Source organism: Protopterus annectens, chromosome 4.part1, assembly GCF_019279795.1.
Source record: "Protopterus annectens isolate FY-2018-M chromosome 4.part1, PAN1.0, whole genome shotgun sequence".
Lineage (NCBI taxonomy): Eukaryota > Metazoa > Chordata > Ceratodontiformes > Protopteridae > Protopterus > Protopterus annectens.
Genome location: NC_056734.1, coordinates 370,018,704 through 370,036,379, shown reverse-complemented (window position 1 = coordinate 370,036,379; position 17,676 = coordinate 370,018,704). Strand labels below are relative to the sequence as shown.

The following is a 17,676-nucleotide window of genomic DNA, read 5'->3' as shown; positions in this document are numbered from 1 at the left end:
AGACAAGGAACCCTAAAAGGGGTATGTAGAGAAGAGGAATGAAGGTCAGTAGGACTAAGACAGAATATGTGTGTGAATGAGAGGGAGGATAGAGGAATGGTGAGGATGCAAGGAGTAGAGGTGGCGAAAATGGATGAGTTTAAATCAATAGTTCAGAGAAATGGTGAGTGTGGAAGAGAGGTGAATAAGAAAGTAAAGGCAGGATGGAGTGGGTGGAGAAGAGTGTCAGGAGTGATTTGTGACAGAAGAGTACCAATAAGAGTGAAAGGGAAGGCCTACAAGAGGGTAGTGAGACCAGCTATTTTATATGGATTGGAGACTGTGGCATTGACACAAAGGCAGGAGTTTGAGCTGGATGTGGTAGAGTTAAAGATGTTAAGATTTGCAATGGGTGTGACGAGGGTGGACAGGATTAGGAATAAGTACATTAGAGGGTCAAGCCCAGGTTGGAAGGTTTGGAGATCAAGCCGGAGAGGCAAGATTATGTTGGTTCTGACATGTGCTGAGGAGGGATGCTGAGTATATTGGGAAAAAGATGCTAAGGGTGAAGCTACCAGGTAACAGGAAGAGGAAGACCTAAGATAAGGTTTATGGTGAGAGAGGACATGCAGGTGGTTAGTGTGACAGATCAAGATGCAGAGGACAGGAAGAAATGGAAACAGATGATCCGCTGTGGCGATCCTTAATGGGAACAGCCGAAAGAAGATGATTCTGTCAGCAGGGTAAAGGTAATTTTTCAGCAGACTTTGGGTCAGGCCTTTCTACTGCTGAACATTTAACAAGCCCCAAAAATAAACCTGAGCTGTAATCTAATCTTGGGCGGCACAGTGGTGCAGTGGTTAACATTGTCACCTCACAGCAAGAGGTTCTCCGGTTCGATTCTCGACTGGGGTGCCTTCTGTGTGGAGTTTGCATGTTCTCCCTGTGTTTGCGTGGGTTTCCTCCGGGTACTCCGGTTTCCTCCCACATTCCAAAGACATGCATCTGGAGCATTTCTCCCCGGGCCTCCGCTGAAAACAGGCTCTATGGAACCTAGTCGGACATTCCCGGTCAACAAATGTTAAAATAAAATAAAAAAATAAAAAAAATAAAAATAAAATAAAATCTGAAAAGGATACAATAATGCAAACAAAAGGAGATATGCAATTCCAATCAAAGTAACTTCTCTCTCTGCAATGCACATCTGAATCTTTTGAACTCTTGTTAGCAATGCACATCTGAATCTTTTGAACTCGTTAGTCAGGATGACAGCCAAAAAATAATCAGGAACAAGGGTCCCAAACTGAGAAAGTAAAAGTGATACTACGGATTTTAAAAGCTGTAAAATTAACAGGACTCAAGTAACATGCATTTTCTCAAAGTAAAATAAGTATGTGACTTTCATGCGTGCAATTACCTGTTGACTGTAAACTAACATTTTTTCTCAAAAACCAAATCACAAAACTTGAAGACTACATAACCAAAGATGCACCTGAAAAATCAGACACTGTTGGGGGTATGGGATACACTATTTGGAAATTCTCTGCAAGTGTTTATGAACTCTCCCCTCATGTTATGGTGGGTACTACACTTTACCTTCTGAAGCACAAAATAAACAGCCTTTAAAAGTAGAATGACATTTTCAGGGAGTTCCCAACACAATCAGAGAGAGAGAGAGAAAAACAAGATAACCTGAAAACATAACAGAATTACTTACTTTGTTGTCTGTTTTTGCATCTTGGCCGTGAAACCTAAGCCAGCAAGAATGATGGAGGCTCTTAAGAGAAAAAAAAAAACACATATGAAGATGAACTAATCTAAACATAAAGCAAAGGCTATACAATAAAATATATAATAAACTAAATACAAAACAAAGGCCACACAACAAAAGTAGAGCGCTGTGTGAAGTGACCATAAATAACGCCACACATTCTTTCCATCTAATTTGAGCTGTGAAGGAACCCACCTTTATGAACTGACAACTGGGTTCTTCATCTCAAACAATCAGAATTTGACACTTACTTCTCAAAATCCACTATCCTCATGGGTTTGTGTACTGATGCAATGATCAAACTACTTAAGTAAGCCTAACCAACAAGGCAATTGGTTCAGCTAATCCACTACAGAGTATGTTTATTGCAAATCAAGAAATAGTGAAGATTCGAAAACTACAAGGACATCAACCAATATGTCTGCATATATTTGCATGACTTGAATACCCAAAACTGACTCAAGGGGCTATCCAAACAGAAAAAGGAGGAAGGCATTTAGGACTCAAAGGGAGCCTCCTTACAGAACAGCAGATAAGAAACTGTAAAGGTCAAATGGATGGAGGCTACGCAATCCATACAGCATATTTAGATGTGGCCAAAACAGTCAACACTATCCCTCATGCTTATATTGTAAATAAGCTCAAAGACCTAAATACTGACCCTTACTTCCTGAGATGTACAGCTAAATGGATGTCTGACAGAACACATGCAGTTAAACTAGCAGGAGTCATCTTTACCTCAGCTGGTCAAGTTTGCTGTTGACTGTAAGTTGGTAATTTTAGCTCACTCGGCTTTCTTACTATGTGCTATAGAAAGTATTATTCCATTCAAATCACAAGTATAAATGGTACTTATGTATTATCGCAACCAGATTTATGACGAGACGGAATTTGTAACATTTGCAAGAAAGCATGTATGTTCACCTGTCAAGGGGTGTGTAAAATGTTTCAGTACTGTAGTGTCAGAAAAGTTTGCACACAGGAAGAGGACTAAAAGCAGAATTCCTCTTGCCTGGTAACATCCCCGGCCGACCTACACACCTGACTGCTGCTTGTCTATCTGTAGTCATTAATGTGACAAGTCATGCAAAGTCACCACGTTCCCAGCCAGACAAGGAGACGGGACCCATGCTTCATTGACAAACTGACCTCCTCCTTTAGAAAGGTCCTTTTGCAGGTATCTGATGAGTTGTTACATACCACTGTTTAAAGTCCAGACTCTCAGATGGCATGTTAATGCAGTTGTGACTCGGAAGTACCGATTTAAAAGTGCGGTTCTGTTGGTGGAGTTTTACAGACATCAGTCCCTGCCTCTTTTCTCTGTAATTGTATTTACTATCTGTGTAACACAGGACTTGAAAAAAACTGTTCTGCCCTTAGAAAGCAGTCAATCCCATTTATTTTAGAAAGTTTTACTATACATACAACCCTGTGCATTGGAAATGGTCATGATCCATAAGCAGAAATGAGACCTTTTTAAAACAGTCTGCCAGTGTGGAGAAGACCATCGCTCCCCGAGCCAGCATTGAGCCGTTAGTCACTGTTCCTTACAGGCACCTTTGCTTTTCGTGAGTAGTGTCCCTGAAAACCACAGTGTGCATTTCCTGAGTCAATTTCCCTTAGCTAACAGGGCTATGAAAAATGCAGGAATTGTAAGGCGGTGTGCCACTGCAGAGTTGTGAAAGAAATGAGGCACGTCATCCAGAAGTACAAACTTTCAACATTCCTGCTCTGCCTGGCTCATTCCCACTGTGACAACTAACTGGCGACTTCTTTACAGACCCCATTTTAGGTTAGGCAACGTGTTTCTGCAGAAAGTAGACAAATTATCGCACTTGATAAATCTGGTGGAGATAAAACTTAAGCACTGTATAAACATAATGGGATGAAATTAAATGTACAAAAGTGAAATACTGTCAAATATGACAAATGTAATATTCCTGGTACCCATATATAGATCCAAATATCTGGTGCAGTGTGAACAACAGAAAACCAAGAAAGTACAGTTTTGTACCTACCATAAATGTAGATGTCTGATAGATATGCAACTGCAGTCATAACATATGGGTTGTCCTGCCTCAGGCAGCCCTCGGTCGGCCGGATTCCAAAGTCTGGGTCCGGCGTCGGCTGGTGTCGCCTCCTCTCCGACGTCAGAACGGCTGGAGTATAAAGGCATCGGCCGACGCCATCTTCTTCAGTGTTTCTTGCCCCAGATGCCAGGTGCCCTCCTAGGAAGGCTAAATTTGGAGAATGGATAAACAATTCCAGACATGCACAACAGTAATAAACAGATACACCATAGGAGGTACCCCCAGCTAATAGGAATAGGGGTAGTGGACCCATAAAGAAGGTTGCAGAGGGGTAGGAGGGTGGGAAAATCCGACTGCAGTTGCATATCTATCGGACATCTACATTTATGGTAGGTACAAAACTGTACTATGTCCTTCAAGAATGCAACTGCAGTCATAACATATGGGTTGAATACCATAGCCAATCTGGGGGTGGATGGAACTAAGTGATGGTGTAGCTAAAATGCCCTGCAGGACTGCCGAAGCAAAGCCTGCTCGGGATCTGGAGTATAAAGGCAGGTTGTAGTGCTTGGTAAATGTATGCACGGAGCTCCATGTAGCAGCCTCTAGAATGTCCTTTGTAGCCACTCCTCTTAGGAAAGCTGTGGATGTGGCTATAGCTCTGGTGGAGTGTGGCCTAACATTGGCTGGCACACCTTTTCCATGAAACGAATAGCGGAATCTGATGCAGTGTCCAATCCATTTGGAAATTGTTTGTTTGGAGATTGCTTTTCCTTGTACTCCAGCAGCATAGGCTACAAACAGTTGGTCAGACTTTCTGGTGGCCTTAGTTCTGTCCAAGTAGTAGCGTAGTTGTCTGTGTATGTCCAAAGTATGCAGCAGTGCTTCCCCCCTGTTTTGAGGATTGGGGAAGAAAGTAGGCAGGTGAATGGCTTAATTTAGAGACACCCTGGAAATTACCTTTGGCATGAATGTAGGATTGGTTCTTACAGAGACTCTGTCCTGATGAAAAATGAGAAAAGGAGGTACTGCCATGAGTGCCTGTATCTCCGAGACTCTTCTTGCTGATGTGATAGCCAATAGGAAAACCGTTTTCCATGAGAGAAATTGCATTTCTGAAGTTGCTGCTGGTTCAAAGGGAGGAAGAGTTAATTTTTCCAAGACGAAATTGAGGTCCCATGCAGGTACTGGCGGTTTCCTGGGGGGGTTTGATATTCTTTATCCCTCTCAGGAACTGTCTTAGCAAAGGATGTGAAAACACAGGTGGATCACAATTGTTTTTTGCTGCGATTGCTGAGGCATGAATCTTTATGGAAGAATATGAGAGACCAGTATGAAACATTTCTGCCAAGTATTCCAATATCTGAGGAATACTCAAGACTGTTGTATCCTGACCCTTGTTAGCATTCCAGATGATGAATCTCTTCCACTTGGCTGAATAGGTTTTTCTGGTGGAAGGTCTGCGTGCTTCCAGTAAGATCTCTTGAACTTGTTTGGAAAGAGAGATATCGGAAGGAGTTGTGGTAACCTCCAGGCTGTCAGATCCAATGTTTTCAGGTTTTGATGAACAGTCCTGTAATTGTGCTGTGTTAGAAGCAGAGGCCATAGGGGCAGAGGCCACGGCTTTGTCCGAGTTATGCTCAACAGCAATGGGTACCAGTGCTGCCTTGGCCAGTCTGGAGCTATCAAAATGCCTGTTGGTTGTTCTGCTTTGATCTTCAGTATCACCTTGGTCAGCAGTGGTAGAGGAGGGAATGCATAAATTGTTAGGGAATTCCAGCTGAAGGAGAGCGCATCCGTTTTCCAGGCTAGAGGATGGTGGGTCCTTGTACAGAACTTTTCCAGGTGATGATTCATGTGAGAGGCAAAGAGATCTATGTCCGGTCTTCCCCATGTCCTTGTTATTTGTGAGAAAATGTGAGGATGCAGCATCCATTCGTGTGGATCTAAGAAATTCCTGCTCAGCTTGTCTGCCAGAACATTGTCCTTGCCTGGCACGAACTGGGATTGCAAATGTATCTTCAGACTTAGGGATTTTTCCCAGAGAATCATTGTTAGTCTGCAGAGGGGATAAGAATGAGTGCCTCCCTTCTTGTCTATGTACCACATCACAGTGGTGTTGTCTGTCCTTATTAGCAAATGTCCTTGTTGAAGTGATTCTTCGAAATTCTCGATTGCATGTATCACTGCCAACATCTCTTTTTGGTTTATGTGCAGATGCCTTTCCCTTGGTGTCCATTGACCTTGAATGCATCTGCCCTTCCATGTACGCCCCCCCATCCATGGTCTGAGGCGTCTGTTGTAATCATTTGACCTGCTTGAGGTTTGCTGAAAGACATGCCTTTGTTTAACTGACTTGCTTGAGCCCACCACAAAAATTCTCTTTGCAGACATGGAATGAGTGGGATTACGTCCTCTAGGCTTTGGCTGTGTTGAGACCATAAGCTTTTTAAGTACCATTGCAGCTTTCTCATATGAAGTCTTGCCAAAGGTATCAGAAGAATGCAAGATGCCATGAACCCCAGGGCCTGCAGGATTTTCCTTGCAGTCAGCTGGGAGAAAGTACAGTTTTGTACCTACCATAAATGTAGATGTCCGATAGGTATGCATCTGCAGTCATAACATATGGGTTGTCCTGCCTCAGGCAGCCCTTCGGTCGGCCGGATTCCAAAGTCTGGGTCTGGCCTCGGCTGATGTCACACTTTCCCCAACGTCAGAGCGACTGGGGTATAAAAGCATCAGCCGACGCCATCTTCCTCAGTGTTTCTTGCCCCAGATGCCAGGTGCCCTCTAGGAAGGCTAAATTTGGAGAAATGCAATAAATTCCAAACATTTTCAAAAATATATACATATATATACAAACAAATACACCATAATAGATCCCCCAGCTAGCTAATAGAGGGGTAAGCACCCTAGGAATACCACAGAGGGGAAGGAGGGAGGGTAAACCTGACTGCAGATGCATACCTATCGGACATCTACATTTATGGTAGGTACAAAACTGTACTATGTCCTTCAAGGATGCATCTGCAGTCATAACATATGGGTAGAATACCATAGCCAATCTGGGGGTGGAGGCACTAAGAAAAGGATGGTGTAGTTAAGATACCCTGCAGGACTGCTGTAGCAAAACCTGCTCTGGATCTGGAATATAAAGGCAAATTGTAATGTTTGGCAAATGTATGCACGGAGCTCCATGTAGCAGCTTCTAAAATGTCCTTGGTAGCCACCCCTCTTAGGAAGGCTGTAGTGGTAGCTGTGGCTCTCGTGGAATGAGGCCTAATGTTTGCAGGAACCGTCTTTCCATGAAAGGAGTAACAAAAACGAATGCAATTTCCTATCCATTTCGAAATTGTCTGTTTGGAAATTGCTTTTCCTTGTGCTCCAGCAGCATATGCTACAAACAGTTGGTCAGCCTTTCTGTAACTTTTAGTTCTGTCCAAATAGTAGTGTAATTGTCTGTGTATATCCAGAGTGTGCAGAAGTTTCTCCCCTTTATTTTGTGGATTTGGGAAGAATGTAGGCAAGTGAATTGCTTGGTTCAAGGATACCCTAGATACCACCTTTGGCATAAAAGTAGGATTGGTTCTCAATGACACCCTGTCTTGATGGAAAATAAGAAATGGCTGCACTGCCATTAAAGCTTGTAACTCAGATACTCTTCTTGCTGAAGTTATGGCCAGAAGGAATGCAGTTTTCCAAGACAGAAACTGTAGATCTGCCGATGCTGCTGGTTCAAAGGGAAGAAGTGTTAGTTTCTCCAGCACAAAGTTAAGGTCCCAAGTAGGTAAAGGTGGTTTCCTTGGAGGATTAATGTTTTTGATTCCTCTCAGAAATTGTCTTAAGAGAGGATGCGAGAAGATAGGTGGATCAACATTGTATTCTGCTGAAATTGCTGATGCATGTATCTTAATGGAAGAATAAGACAGGCCATTGTGGAACAATTCTGCTAAGTATTCCAGTATATGTGCCATGCTCACCACTGTCACATCTAAGCCTTTTGCTGTGTTCCAAATGAGAAATCTTTTCCATTTTGCTGAGTATGCCTTCCTTGTGGAAGGCCGGCGAGCTTCAATAATAATGTCTTTTACTCTCTGTGATAAGCTATTCTGAGGAGGGGTCAAGGTATTCTCCAGGCAGTTAGCTGCAGGGTTTTCAAGTTGGGATGCAGGATCTTGAAATTGTTCTGCGTCAGAAGAAGTGGCCATAGGGGGAGAGGCCACGGTTTCGTCTGTGGCATGCTCTTCAACAGTGGGTACCAGTGCTGCCTTGGCCAGTCTGGAGCTATCAGAATCACTCTTGGCTGTTCTGCCCTGATCTTCAGTAAAACCTTGGACATTAATGGGAGTGGTGGGAAAGCGTAGACTTTTAGAGCTTTCCAGCTGAAAGAGAGAGAGTCCACCTTCCATGCTTGTGGGTGGTATGTCCTTGAGCAGAATGTCTTCAGTTGATGACTGTGGGGTGAGGTGAACAGATCTATGTCCGGCCTTCCCCATGATTGTGTTAGGAGTAAAAAGATGTCTGGGTGCAGCATCCATTCGTGTGCATCCATGGTAGTTCTGCTTAAGCTGTCTGCCAGAGTATTGTCTTTCCCTGGCACGAAGTGGGACTGTAGTTGTATATTGAGTTTCAAGCAAAGTTCCCATAGATTCATGGCCAGTCTGCATAGAGGGTAGGAATGCGTGCCTCCTTGCTTGTTTATGTACCACATGACTGTGGTGGTGTCTGTCCTTATTAGCAGGTGGCCTTGATGAAGGAAAGGTTTGAAGGCCTCGATTGCGTGCATCACTGCCAGCATTTCCTTTTGGTTTATGTGCATGCGCAGCTGTCCTTGAGACCATAGCCCTTGGATAAATCTGTCCTCCATGTGTGCTCCCCAGCCTCGGTCTGAAGCGTCCGTGGTGATGGTTTGGTTTGCTTTTGGTTTGTTGAAAGGCAACCCTCTGTTGGACTGGCAGGCTTGAGCCCACCACAGGAATTCCTTTTGAAGGCAAGGGATGAGTGGGATCAAAGTTTCTAAACTGTGACTGTGCTGAGTCCATACACTCCTTAGGTGCCATTGCAATTTTCTCATATGCAGCCTGGCTTGTGGAATCAGAATTATGCAGGATGCCATGTAACCCAGGGCCTGCAGTATTTTCCTTGCAGTCAGCTGAGTTTGTCTTGTTAGATTCTTGAAGTAATCCGGAAGCTGTTTTTGTTTTTCTTCTGTGAGAAAGGCCATTTGGGTGGCTGTGTCTAGATCTGCACCCAAAAAGGTTATTCTTTGGGATGGAACAAGTCTTGATTTTTGGATGTTGACTGTGTATCCCAAGGCCTGCAATAGGTGGATGGCATAGTCCAAGTCCTTTAACAAATTTTCCTTGTTGTCCGCTTGTATAAGGCAGTCGTCCAGATATGGGTAGATTTGAATCCCCTGAAGTCTGCAGTGTGCAATTACTGATGCCAGGAATTTCGTGAATACTCTGAGCGCAGTAGATAAGCCAAAGGGCAGTGCTGAGAATTGATAATGCTCTGATCCTGCAAGAAATCTGAGGTGTCTTCTGCAACTTTGTCGAATAGGGACATGCAGGTATGCCTCCTTGAGATCTAGAGTCACCAGCCAAGACTCCTTGCCCAGCATGGGAAGAAATTGCTGTAGGGTCAGCATCTTGAATTTTAGCACAATGAGGTAAGTATTCAGTGCGGACAGGTCGAGAATAGGCCTCCACTGATTTTCTTTTCTTGGAACAAGGAATAATCTGGAGTAAAATCCTTGGCCTTGTTCTGAAAGAGGTACCTTTTCTATGGCTTTCATTTGTATTAATTTGTTGATTTGCTTCAAAGCCTCTGCCCTTTGATTTGGTGGCAGGTCTGGCATTCCTTTTCTTTTTGGCAAAGTGTGGAAATGGAACCTGTATCCTTTGTCTATTATTTGCAGTGTCCACGTGTTCCTTGTGATGTAATGCCAATTTTTTGAGAATAAAGAAAGCTTTCTGCCCAATGATGCTTCTAACTGAGCCCTGGTCGGCGGAGTCAAAATAAAGTCATTGAGTCTGTCCTGGTGTAGCAGTCATTGTTGTTGTTGTTGTTCCTGCACTACCTCTCTGGTTGGGAGGCTGCCACTGACGGCCTCTGTAGGAGCCTCTAGCTTGCTCTCTACCTCTGGCACACCTGTTCCTGCCTCTCTGGGATCTGTCCGAGTCCGGAAAGGACCAATTCTTAGTAGGTCAATTTCTGCTGAATCGCGGTGGTTGGACTTGCAGAAAATCCTTAACTGTTTGCACGGATTTTGCCTTTTCTTCAAACTTCTTTAAGACCTCCTGAGCCGTGGAACCAAATAATTTTTGTTTTTCCATTGGAGCATCCAGGAGCTTAGCTTTAACACGGTCTGGTAAAGATTGTTCCTTCAACCAGGCATGCCTACGTATAACTGCCCCTGTCATAGCTGACCTACATGAAGCTTCCAGTGCATCATAACCACACTGCAAAAATTATTGCTAACCTGCTGTGAGTTATGTACCAGATCCTGAAGTGATTTACGGTCTAGGGGTTCAGAAGAGGAAAGCTTCTTATGCAATTCATCTAACAAATACTCTTGGTACTGAATCATATGAAATTGACAATTTAATGCCCTCATGAAAAGAGTTGCAGAAGTATATACTTTCTTTCCCCATCTCTCTAAAGCTCTAGACTCCCTTTCAGAAGGTAGAGGATTTTTAGCAGTGGTAGCTGCAACCCCTTTTGGGCCCTAGGAAATAGTTTCTGGGTCTGCAGAGTGGGCCTTGTACAGGTGTAGAAGAGAATCTGGGACCCTGTAGTACCTATCAGGTTTGGTAGGAGCCGGAGGGAGAAAATCAGGGGCTGTACTAGCATCAGAGTACACATCATCAATAACATTCAAAACAGGAGGTATAGCTAAAGGCCTATGCTGAGGTAAATGTAAAAAGGTCCTTAATCTCTTTCTAGAATCAGAAAATTCCTGGTCCTGCCATTGAAAATGTTCTCTCATAGAATGCAGTGTCTCACCAAAAGAAAATTCTTCAGGAGGGGAGGCCGAAGGAATAGATTGTTCAGCATCAGAATCCTCGTAGGACGAATAAGCCTCCTCCTGGTAGTCTGACAACACAGATCCATCCGTAGACTCATCTGAAGAGTGGGGGTCAGAGGGCTCAACCCTATGCCTTTTGTCTGGTGGTGGTAGAGAGCCCCTGTCTGGGTGAGGTTGAGAACCTCTAATTAAAGAAATAAGATCCTCTGCTAGGCTGAGAATCTCAGAGCCAGTAGAAGGCCTCTGAGAGGTAGACTTGGGAGGCAAAGCCTTAGCAAGATTAGCAGCTTTAGCCCTAGAAAAGGCCTTAATGGACATGGATGCAGGGGGTCTGGCTGCACCACGTGCAGGAGTAGACTTGTCTAAAGGAATGGTGTCGGACATGTCCTGGACACCAGTTTCAGTAGGTAATTCAATAACCGACTCAGCTGGGGCCTCCGTGGCAGAGGTAGTCGGTTGAGTGGATTCGGTTATAGGAAGCACCGAGGACTCTGTTTCAGCCGAAACCGAGACACTCGCAGTAGGCCTGACCGTGGTTTCAGCCGAAACCGCAGGCCGCGAGGGTCGGTCCTTGTCCTTTCGTTTTTTAACCACATGCGAAGTCGGAGTCTCCGACGGCATCTTGTACGCAAAATTAGCTTTTTCGAAGTCTTCGGTAGCTGAATCACAGGAGCTGGCCGACAGGCACTTGCGAACTGCTTCTGCTTCGGGCACCACGTGGCAAGAAAGACTCAGGAAGATGGCGTCGGCTGATGCTTTTATACCCCAGACGCTCTGACGTCGGTGAAAGTGCGACATCAGCCGAAGCCAGACCCAGACTTTGGAATCCGGCCGACCAAAGGGCTGCCTGCGGCAGGACAACTCATATGTTATGACTGCAGATGCATCCTTGAAGGACATCTTTGCTAGGCCTTTGAAGTACGCTGGTAACTGCTGTTGATTTTCCTCTGTGAGATAAGCCATTTGTGTGTTTGTGTCCAGCTTGGCTCCTAGGAAAATAATTTGTTGGGATGGCAGGAGTCTTGATTTCTGAATGCTGACTGTGTATCCCAAGGCCTGTAGTAATTGAATGACATAGTCCAAGTTTGCAATCAAGGTTTGTTTGTTGTCTGCTTGTATGAGGCAGTCGTCCAGGTAGGGGTATATTTGAATCCCCTGGAGTCTGCAGTGTGCCACTACTGATGCCAGGCATTTCGTGAACATTCTGGGCGCAGTAGATAAGCCAAACGGCAATGCTGAGAATTGATAATGCTCTGTCCCTGCAAGAAATCTGAGGTATCTTCTGCAGCTTTGTCTGATTGGGACATGCAGGTATGCCTCCTTGAGGTCCAGAGTGACCAGCCAAGACCCCTTGCCCAGCATGGGAAGGAGTTGTTGCAACGTCAGCATTTTGAACTTTGGCACAATGAGAAGTATTTAGAGTAGACAGGTCCAGTATAGGCCTCCATTTGTTTTCCTTTCTTGGAACAAGGAACAGTTGAATAAAATCCCTGGCCTTGTTCCTGTGGAGGAACCTTTTCTATTGCATTTATGTTTAACAGATTTGAAACTTGAATGAGTGCCTCTGCCCTTTGATGATGTGGCAGGTTTGGCATGCCTTGTCTTATTGGTAAAGTATGGAAGTGGAATCTGTATCCTTTGTCTATTAAATCCAAAATCCAGTTGTCCTTGGTTAAGATATGCCAGTTTTTTGAGAATAAGGATAATTTTCCGCCCAAGGGTGCTTCTCTTTGAGCCTTTGTAGGCGGTACGAAAGTCAAGTCATTGTGGTTGTACTTGTTATGCAGCTGGGCTGCCTGTGCCACTTTTTTGATTTGGTGCTTGCCACTGGCGGCCCCTGTAGGAGCCTCGGTATTGCCCTCTACCTCGGCCACGCCTGTTTTTTCCCCTTTGAAACTTGTCAGTGTCTGGAAAGGACCAATTCTTTGAAGGCCAATTCCTGCTGAATCTGGGAGGCTGAACCTGGAGGAAATCTTTGACTGTCTGTACTGATTTAGCTTTTTCCTCAATGGACTTCAACACATCTTGTGCATTAGCACCAAAGAGCTTCTGTTTTTCTAAAGGTGCATCAAGTAACTTTACTTTAACATGGTCTGGCAGAGGCTGTTCTTTTAACCAAGCATGTCTACGTATAACAGCACCAGTCATAGCTGCCCTACATGAAGCCTCCAATGCATCATAACCACACTGAAGAAAATGATTGTTAACCTGCTGAGAGTTATGTACTAGATCCTGCAATGCCTTAAAATCAGTAGACTCAGGGGAGGCTAGCTTTTTCTGCAAGTCATCCAGTAAAAAATCCTCGTACTGAAACATATGAAAAAGGCAGTTAAGTGACCTCATAGCCAGGGTGGTGGAGGTATAAACTTTTTTACCCCATCTCTCCAGGGATCTAGCTTCCTTATCCGCTGGCAATGGATTCTTGGCAGTGGAAGAAGCCACTCCCTTGGAGCCCTGTGAAATTGTTTCTAGATCCACAGAATGGGCCTTGAAGAGATGCTTGTGTGTGTCAGGGACCCTATAATATCTGTCAGGCTTGACAGGAGCAGGAGGGAGAGAACCAGGGTTAGCACTGGAGTCGGAGAAGACATCATCCAGGACATCCATAACTGGAGGGATAGCTAAAGGCCTGTGCTGGGGAAGCTTGAGGAAGGTACGTAGCCTTTTCCTGGAATCAGAGAATTCCTGGCCCTCCCATTTAAAATTCTCCCTCATGGAGTGAAGGACTTCACCGAACGAAAAATCCTCTGGAGGAGAGGCAGAGGGAATTGATTCCTCAGCATCAGAGTCCTCATAGGCCTGGAAGGATTCTTCTTTGGTATCAGAATGCTCAGAATCCCCAGAGGCTTCATCTGAAGAGAGGTTGTCGGCCTGCTCAGTTCTGGGCCTTTTCTCTGCAGGCGGTTGAGAACCTCTGTCTGGATGAGGCTGAGACCCCCTAATAAGAGAAATTAGATCTGCAGCAAGAGACATGATCTGTTTATCAGAAGAGGGGGCCTGAGCAGTAGGTTTAGAATGGGCCTTGGCCTGGCTGGCGGCCTTAGCACGTGCAAAGGCCTTAATGGACATGGATACAGGAGGCCTAGCTGCCCCATGTGCTGGTGTAACCTTGTCCACAGGAATGGTGTCGGGTAGATCCAGAACCTCTGTTTCTGGAGGAAAGTCAACAACCGGAGTGGACTCCGAGACCGAAGGACGAGTTACCGCTGTGTCGTCGGCCTGGAGCGGTTGGATTACCGCTTCCGAAGGGACCGAAGCACTCGCGGAGGGTTTAGGAGTAGTATCGGTGGATGACGTGGGCCGAGGATGTCGGTCCCGGTCCTTACGTTTTTTGGAAGACTGAGTTGTCGGTTGATCCGACGGCATGATATAAGCAAAAGAATCACCGAAAAAGTTTTCGGCAAATTCTGCCCGGCGCCTGAGAGTGCGTTTATTAAAGCAAGCACAGGCCGAGACGTCGTGGTCTGGGCCCAGGCAAGGCAGGCAAAGAGAATGGAAGTCCTTATGAGGTATTTGTTTACCACAAGACAAACAATTAACTTTCTCAATTTGTTCCGACATCGGCTGAGGCAAGAAAAAATGTTCCCCAACGGGGTACTTAGCTTTTAGATGACTTCGGTACTGAAAACACAGGAGCTGACCGACCGGCACTTGCGAACTGCTTCTGCTTCGGGCACCGCGGCAAGAAAGACTGAAGAAGATGGCGTCGGCCGATGCCTTTATACTCCAGCCGTTCTGACGTCGGAGAGGAGGCGACACCAGCCGACGCCGGACCCAGACTTTGGAATTCGGCCGACCGAGGGCTGCCTGAGGCAGGACAACCCATATGTTATGACTGCAGTTGCATTCTTGAAGGACATCCAAAGAAACACACCAAACAAGCCTGTATACTCCATTTATTGCAGTAAAAACACACCAAGATTTAGCACTTTCGTCTTTCACACAGAAGACTTCATCAGAATGAGAATGAAGGCACTAAATCTTGGCGTGTTTTTAGTGCAATAAATGGAGTTCGTATACAAGCTCGTTTGGTGCGTTTTCCATTTTGTTACCCATATATAGATGGCAGTCTACTCCAAATTGATTCAGCCATGTCATACCAATCGACAGGAAATCCTTCTATCTGCCCTAATATCCAAAGGCATCCCACATAGGTCTAAACAAGCTTATCATTCCTTTATACTTAGTCCTCACCAAACAATTACAGAATTATAGCACACATCTTTTAGCATGTAGCTGTCCAAACATCACATAACTAGAAAGACTCCAGACTTTCCAAACGAAAAAAAAACACTGGCCTAAAGACCCTAAACCTACTAACAGAGACTTGAAACTCTTCCTCTACTATGTACCTTACAGACTTCTACATGGTTACTATGTCTGGCCTTTCATGTCACAAATGCCCTTTCCCTCCTCCATCTCCTTTGCCTCCACGAACAACCATGCAAAGGATTCAAATCTCAATCAACAAATAGAAAGATCATAGTAATAATAATAATAATAATTATAATAATCATACAAAGACAGAGAATCCACTGGCTGGATAAATTCATTTTCCAATCCCTATTCCATCTCTGGAATAAAGTACTTAAACATATCAAAACGTGATACCATAGCTAGCTGTAAGTACTATCCTGACAAAAGGATGGGTATCGAAAAATTCTCTTCTGGTCAAATCTGTTTGTCCTGCAAACAGAAGATGTGGTGGCTAGGTATAAATGTTTTTTGGACTGATTCTGTCTTGTGGTCTCTACAATACTAGCATAGCCGGTTTTAGGCACCAGCGAACCTTGCGATCGCTGGGGGGCCCCCAACCACTGCAACTTATGTTATCTTGATATTCTGTAACATGTCTGTCAAACCAACAAAAGCTAGTACAGCAAGCTTGTATACTTAAACCAGTAAGTAACAATAACTCGTATTTATTTCAAAATTCAAATATCTTTAGTTATTGTAACAGTATTTTGTCAAGTAACAAACTTTACAATTTCATTAAATATTTTACCAATGATATAATGCTCCAGCCTAGTTAAGCCCTATTGGTGGACATCCTCTTCACTAAAATTAACAGCATAGCCAGCTTTAGGTACCTGCAATAACTGTGGCTGCAAGGGGCCCCTTAATCCTCATTGACTGCATGGGGGCCCCACAAAAACTGCTGTTGGTTGGGGAAAAAATGAGGAGAAAAATGTATTAATTTTCAGTTACACTCTTTAACCTGAACAGGACTGTAATATGACCCTGTTAGGACAAAGCTGTAATGAACATAAGCAAAGTAAGCACTACAGAGATCAGCAGCCCAGGGTAACCGATCTCAGTGCAAACTGTGGAGTTTAAGAGCTGATGCTTATAATCTTCAGGGATGGTTTCTTTTTCAGGGTTTTTATACATACTGGCAGAACAACTGGTACTATAACTTTCAACATCTTTGCTGAAGAATTCTGTTCAGTGATAAAAATAATAGCATAATAAAGTCTCAAAATGAAGAGCACATTTTATATATTACTCTAATTCACTTAAAGTTACTAGAACAACACATTTTGCATCAACACACATTTTTTAGACAATAAGTGTAAAACTCAGATTACTTGACTTAGTGCGACATAGTAAAATTACGAGACAAAATCAGGAATATCTGTGAAATCAGGGATGGTGATAGGTATTAATTTACTACTTACTGAGGTAAATAAAATTGTCTTATCCCTGTTGCTGTTTGATGACTGCTAAACAGCAGTCATTGATCTTGTGTAGCAGTACTAGTGTTGTACAGTGTACTTGCTGAAATAAGTATAAAATTAACATTGCTGTGATGTGCGCGTGCGTGTGTGTGTGTGTGTGTGTGTGTGTGTGTGTGTGTGTGTGTGTGTGTGTGTAAAATATCACTGATTTTTATCAATGCACACATCCAATAATGCCCGAACACGCACGTTATTCTTCTGGGTATCAATAAAAAATGTAGCTAACAAGTGATTATATTTCAAAAGTAAGGCATAATGTATGTCATAGGCATTCAGACACTTAGATCTTCTAGGTATCGGGTGGCCTCCACTCCCTAGACTGTATAAATAGATACAATGGGCTCCCTATCATCCTTGACTGTGGGGACCCCAAAACAGCTGTTTTTTTGGTTGAGGAAAAATGAGGAGAAAAAAATACTTTCATTTTCTGATTGCACTCTTTAGCTGGATGGAGTTATATGATACGGCCCTGTTAGGATAAAACTGATAATAGCCTCTGTCCACACCACAAACATTCTAAAACATCCCTGCTCAGATGTTTCTGCACAGAAATTTACCATAGGTTATGTGGGTGCTGGGGATTGTGTAGTCATCATTTCCTTTATTTTTCTAACAGACCTCAGAGGTGTACAAAGAAGGCTACTTTAGCTCCCGTAGAGGCAGTGTACTGCCTGGTAACAGCACAGTAGAGTACATTATTGCAGTCATTATTTATTTTAACGTTCCTCACAAACATCAGACACATATACAGCTGGTTGCCTTTGGGGTTAGGATCGAGGAGTTAGTAGGCATGCTCTATATATATACATATATATATATACATATATATATACATACATATATATATACATATATATAAATACATATATAAATACACATATATATATATATAAATACATATACATAAATACATATATAAATACACATATATATATATATATATATATATATATATATATATATATATATATATAAATACATATATATATATATAAATAAATACATATATATATATAAATAAATACATATATATATATATATATATATATATATATATATATATATATATATAAATATATATATATATATATATATATATATATATATATATATATATATATATATATA

General features: G+C 43.3%; 1 protein-coding gene across 1 annotated transcript in view; it reads right to left on the bottom strand.

The window, feature by feature from the left end:
- Positions 1 to 17,676, bottom strand: part of ABCF3 (ATP binding cassette subfamily F member 3) — a 1,867,236-nt gene that overhangs the window by 1,232,404 nt on the left and 617,156 nt on the right. Inside the window, exon 9 of the mRNA XM_044070185.1 lies at positions 1,697 to 1,756. Within this exon, the coding sequence (XP_043926120.1) occupies positions 1,697 to 1,756 (60 nt within the window). The remainder of the gene's footprint in view (positions 1 to 1,696; positions 1,757 to 17,676) is intronic.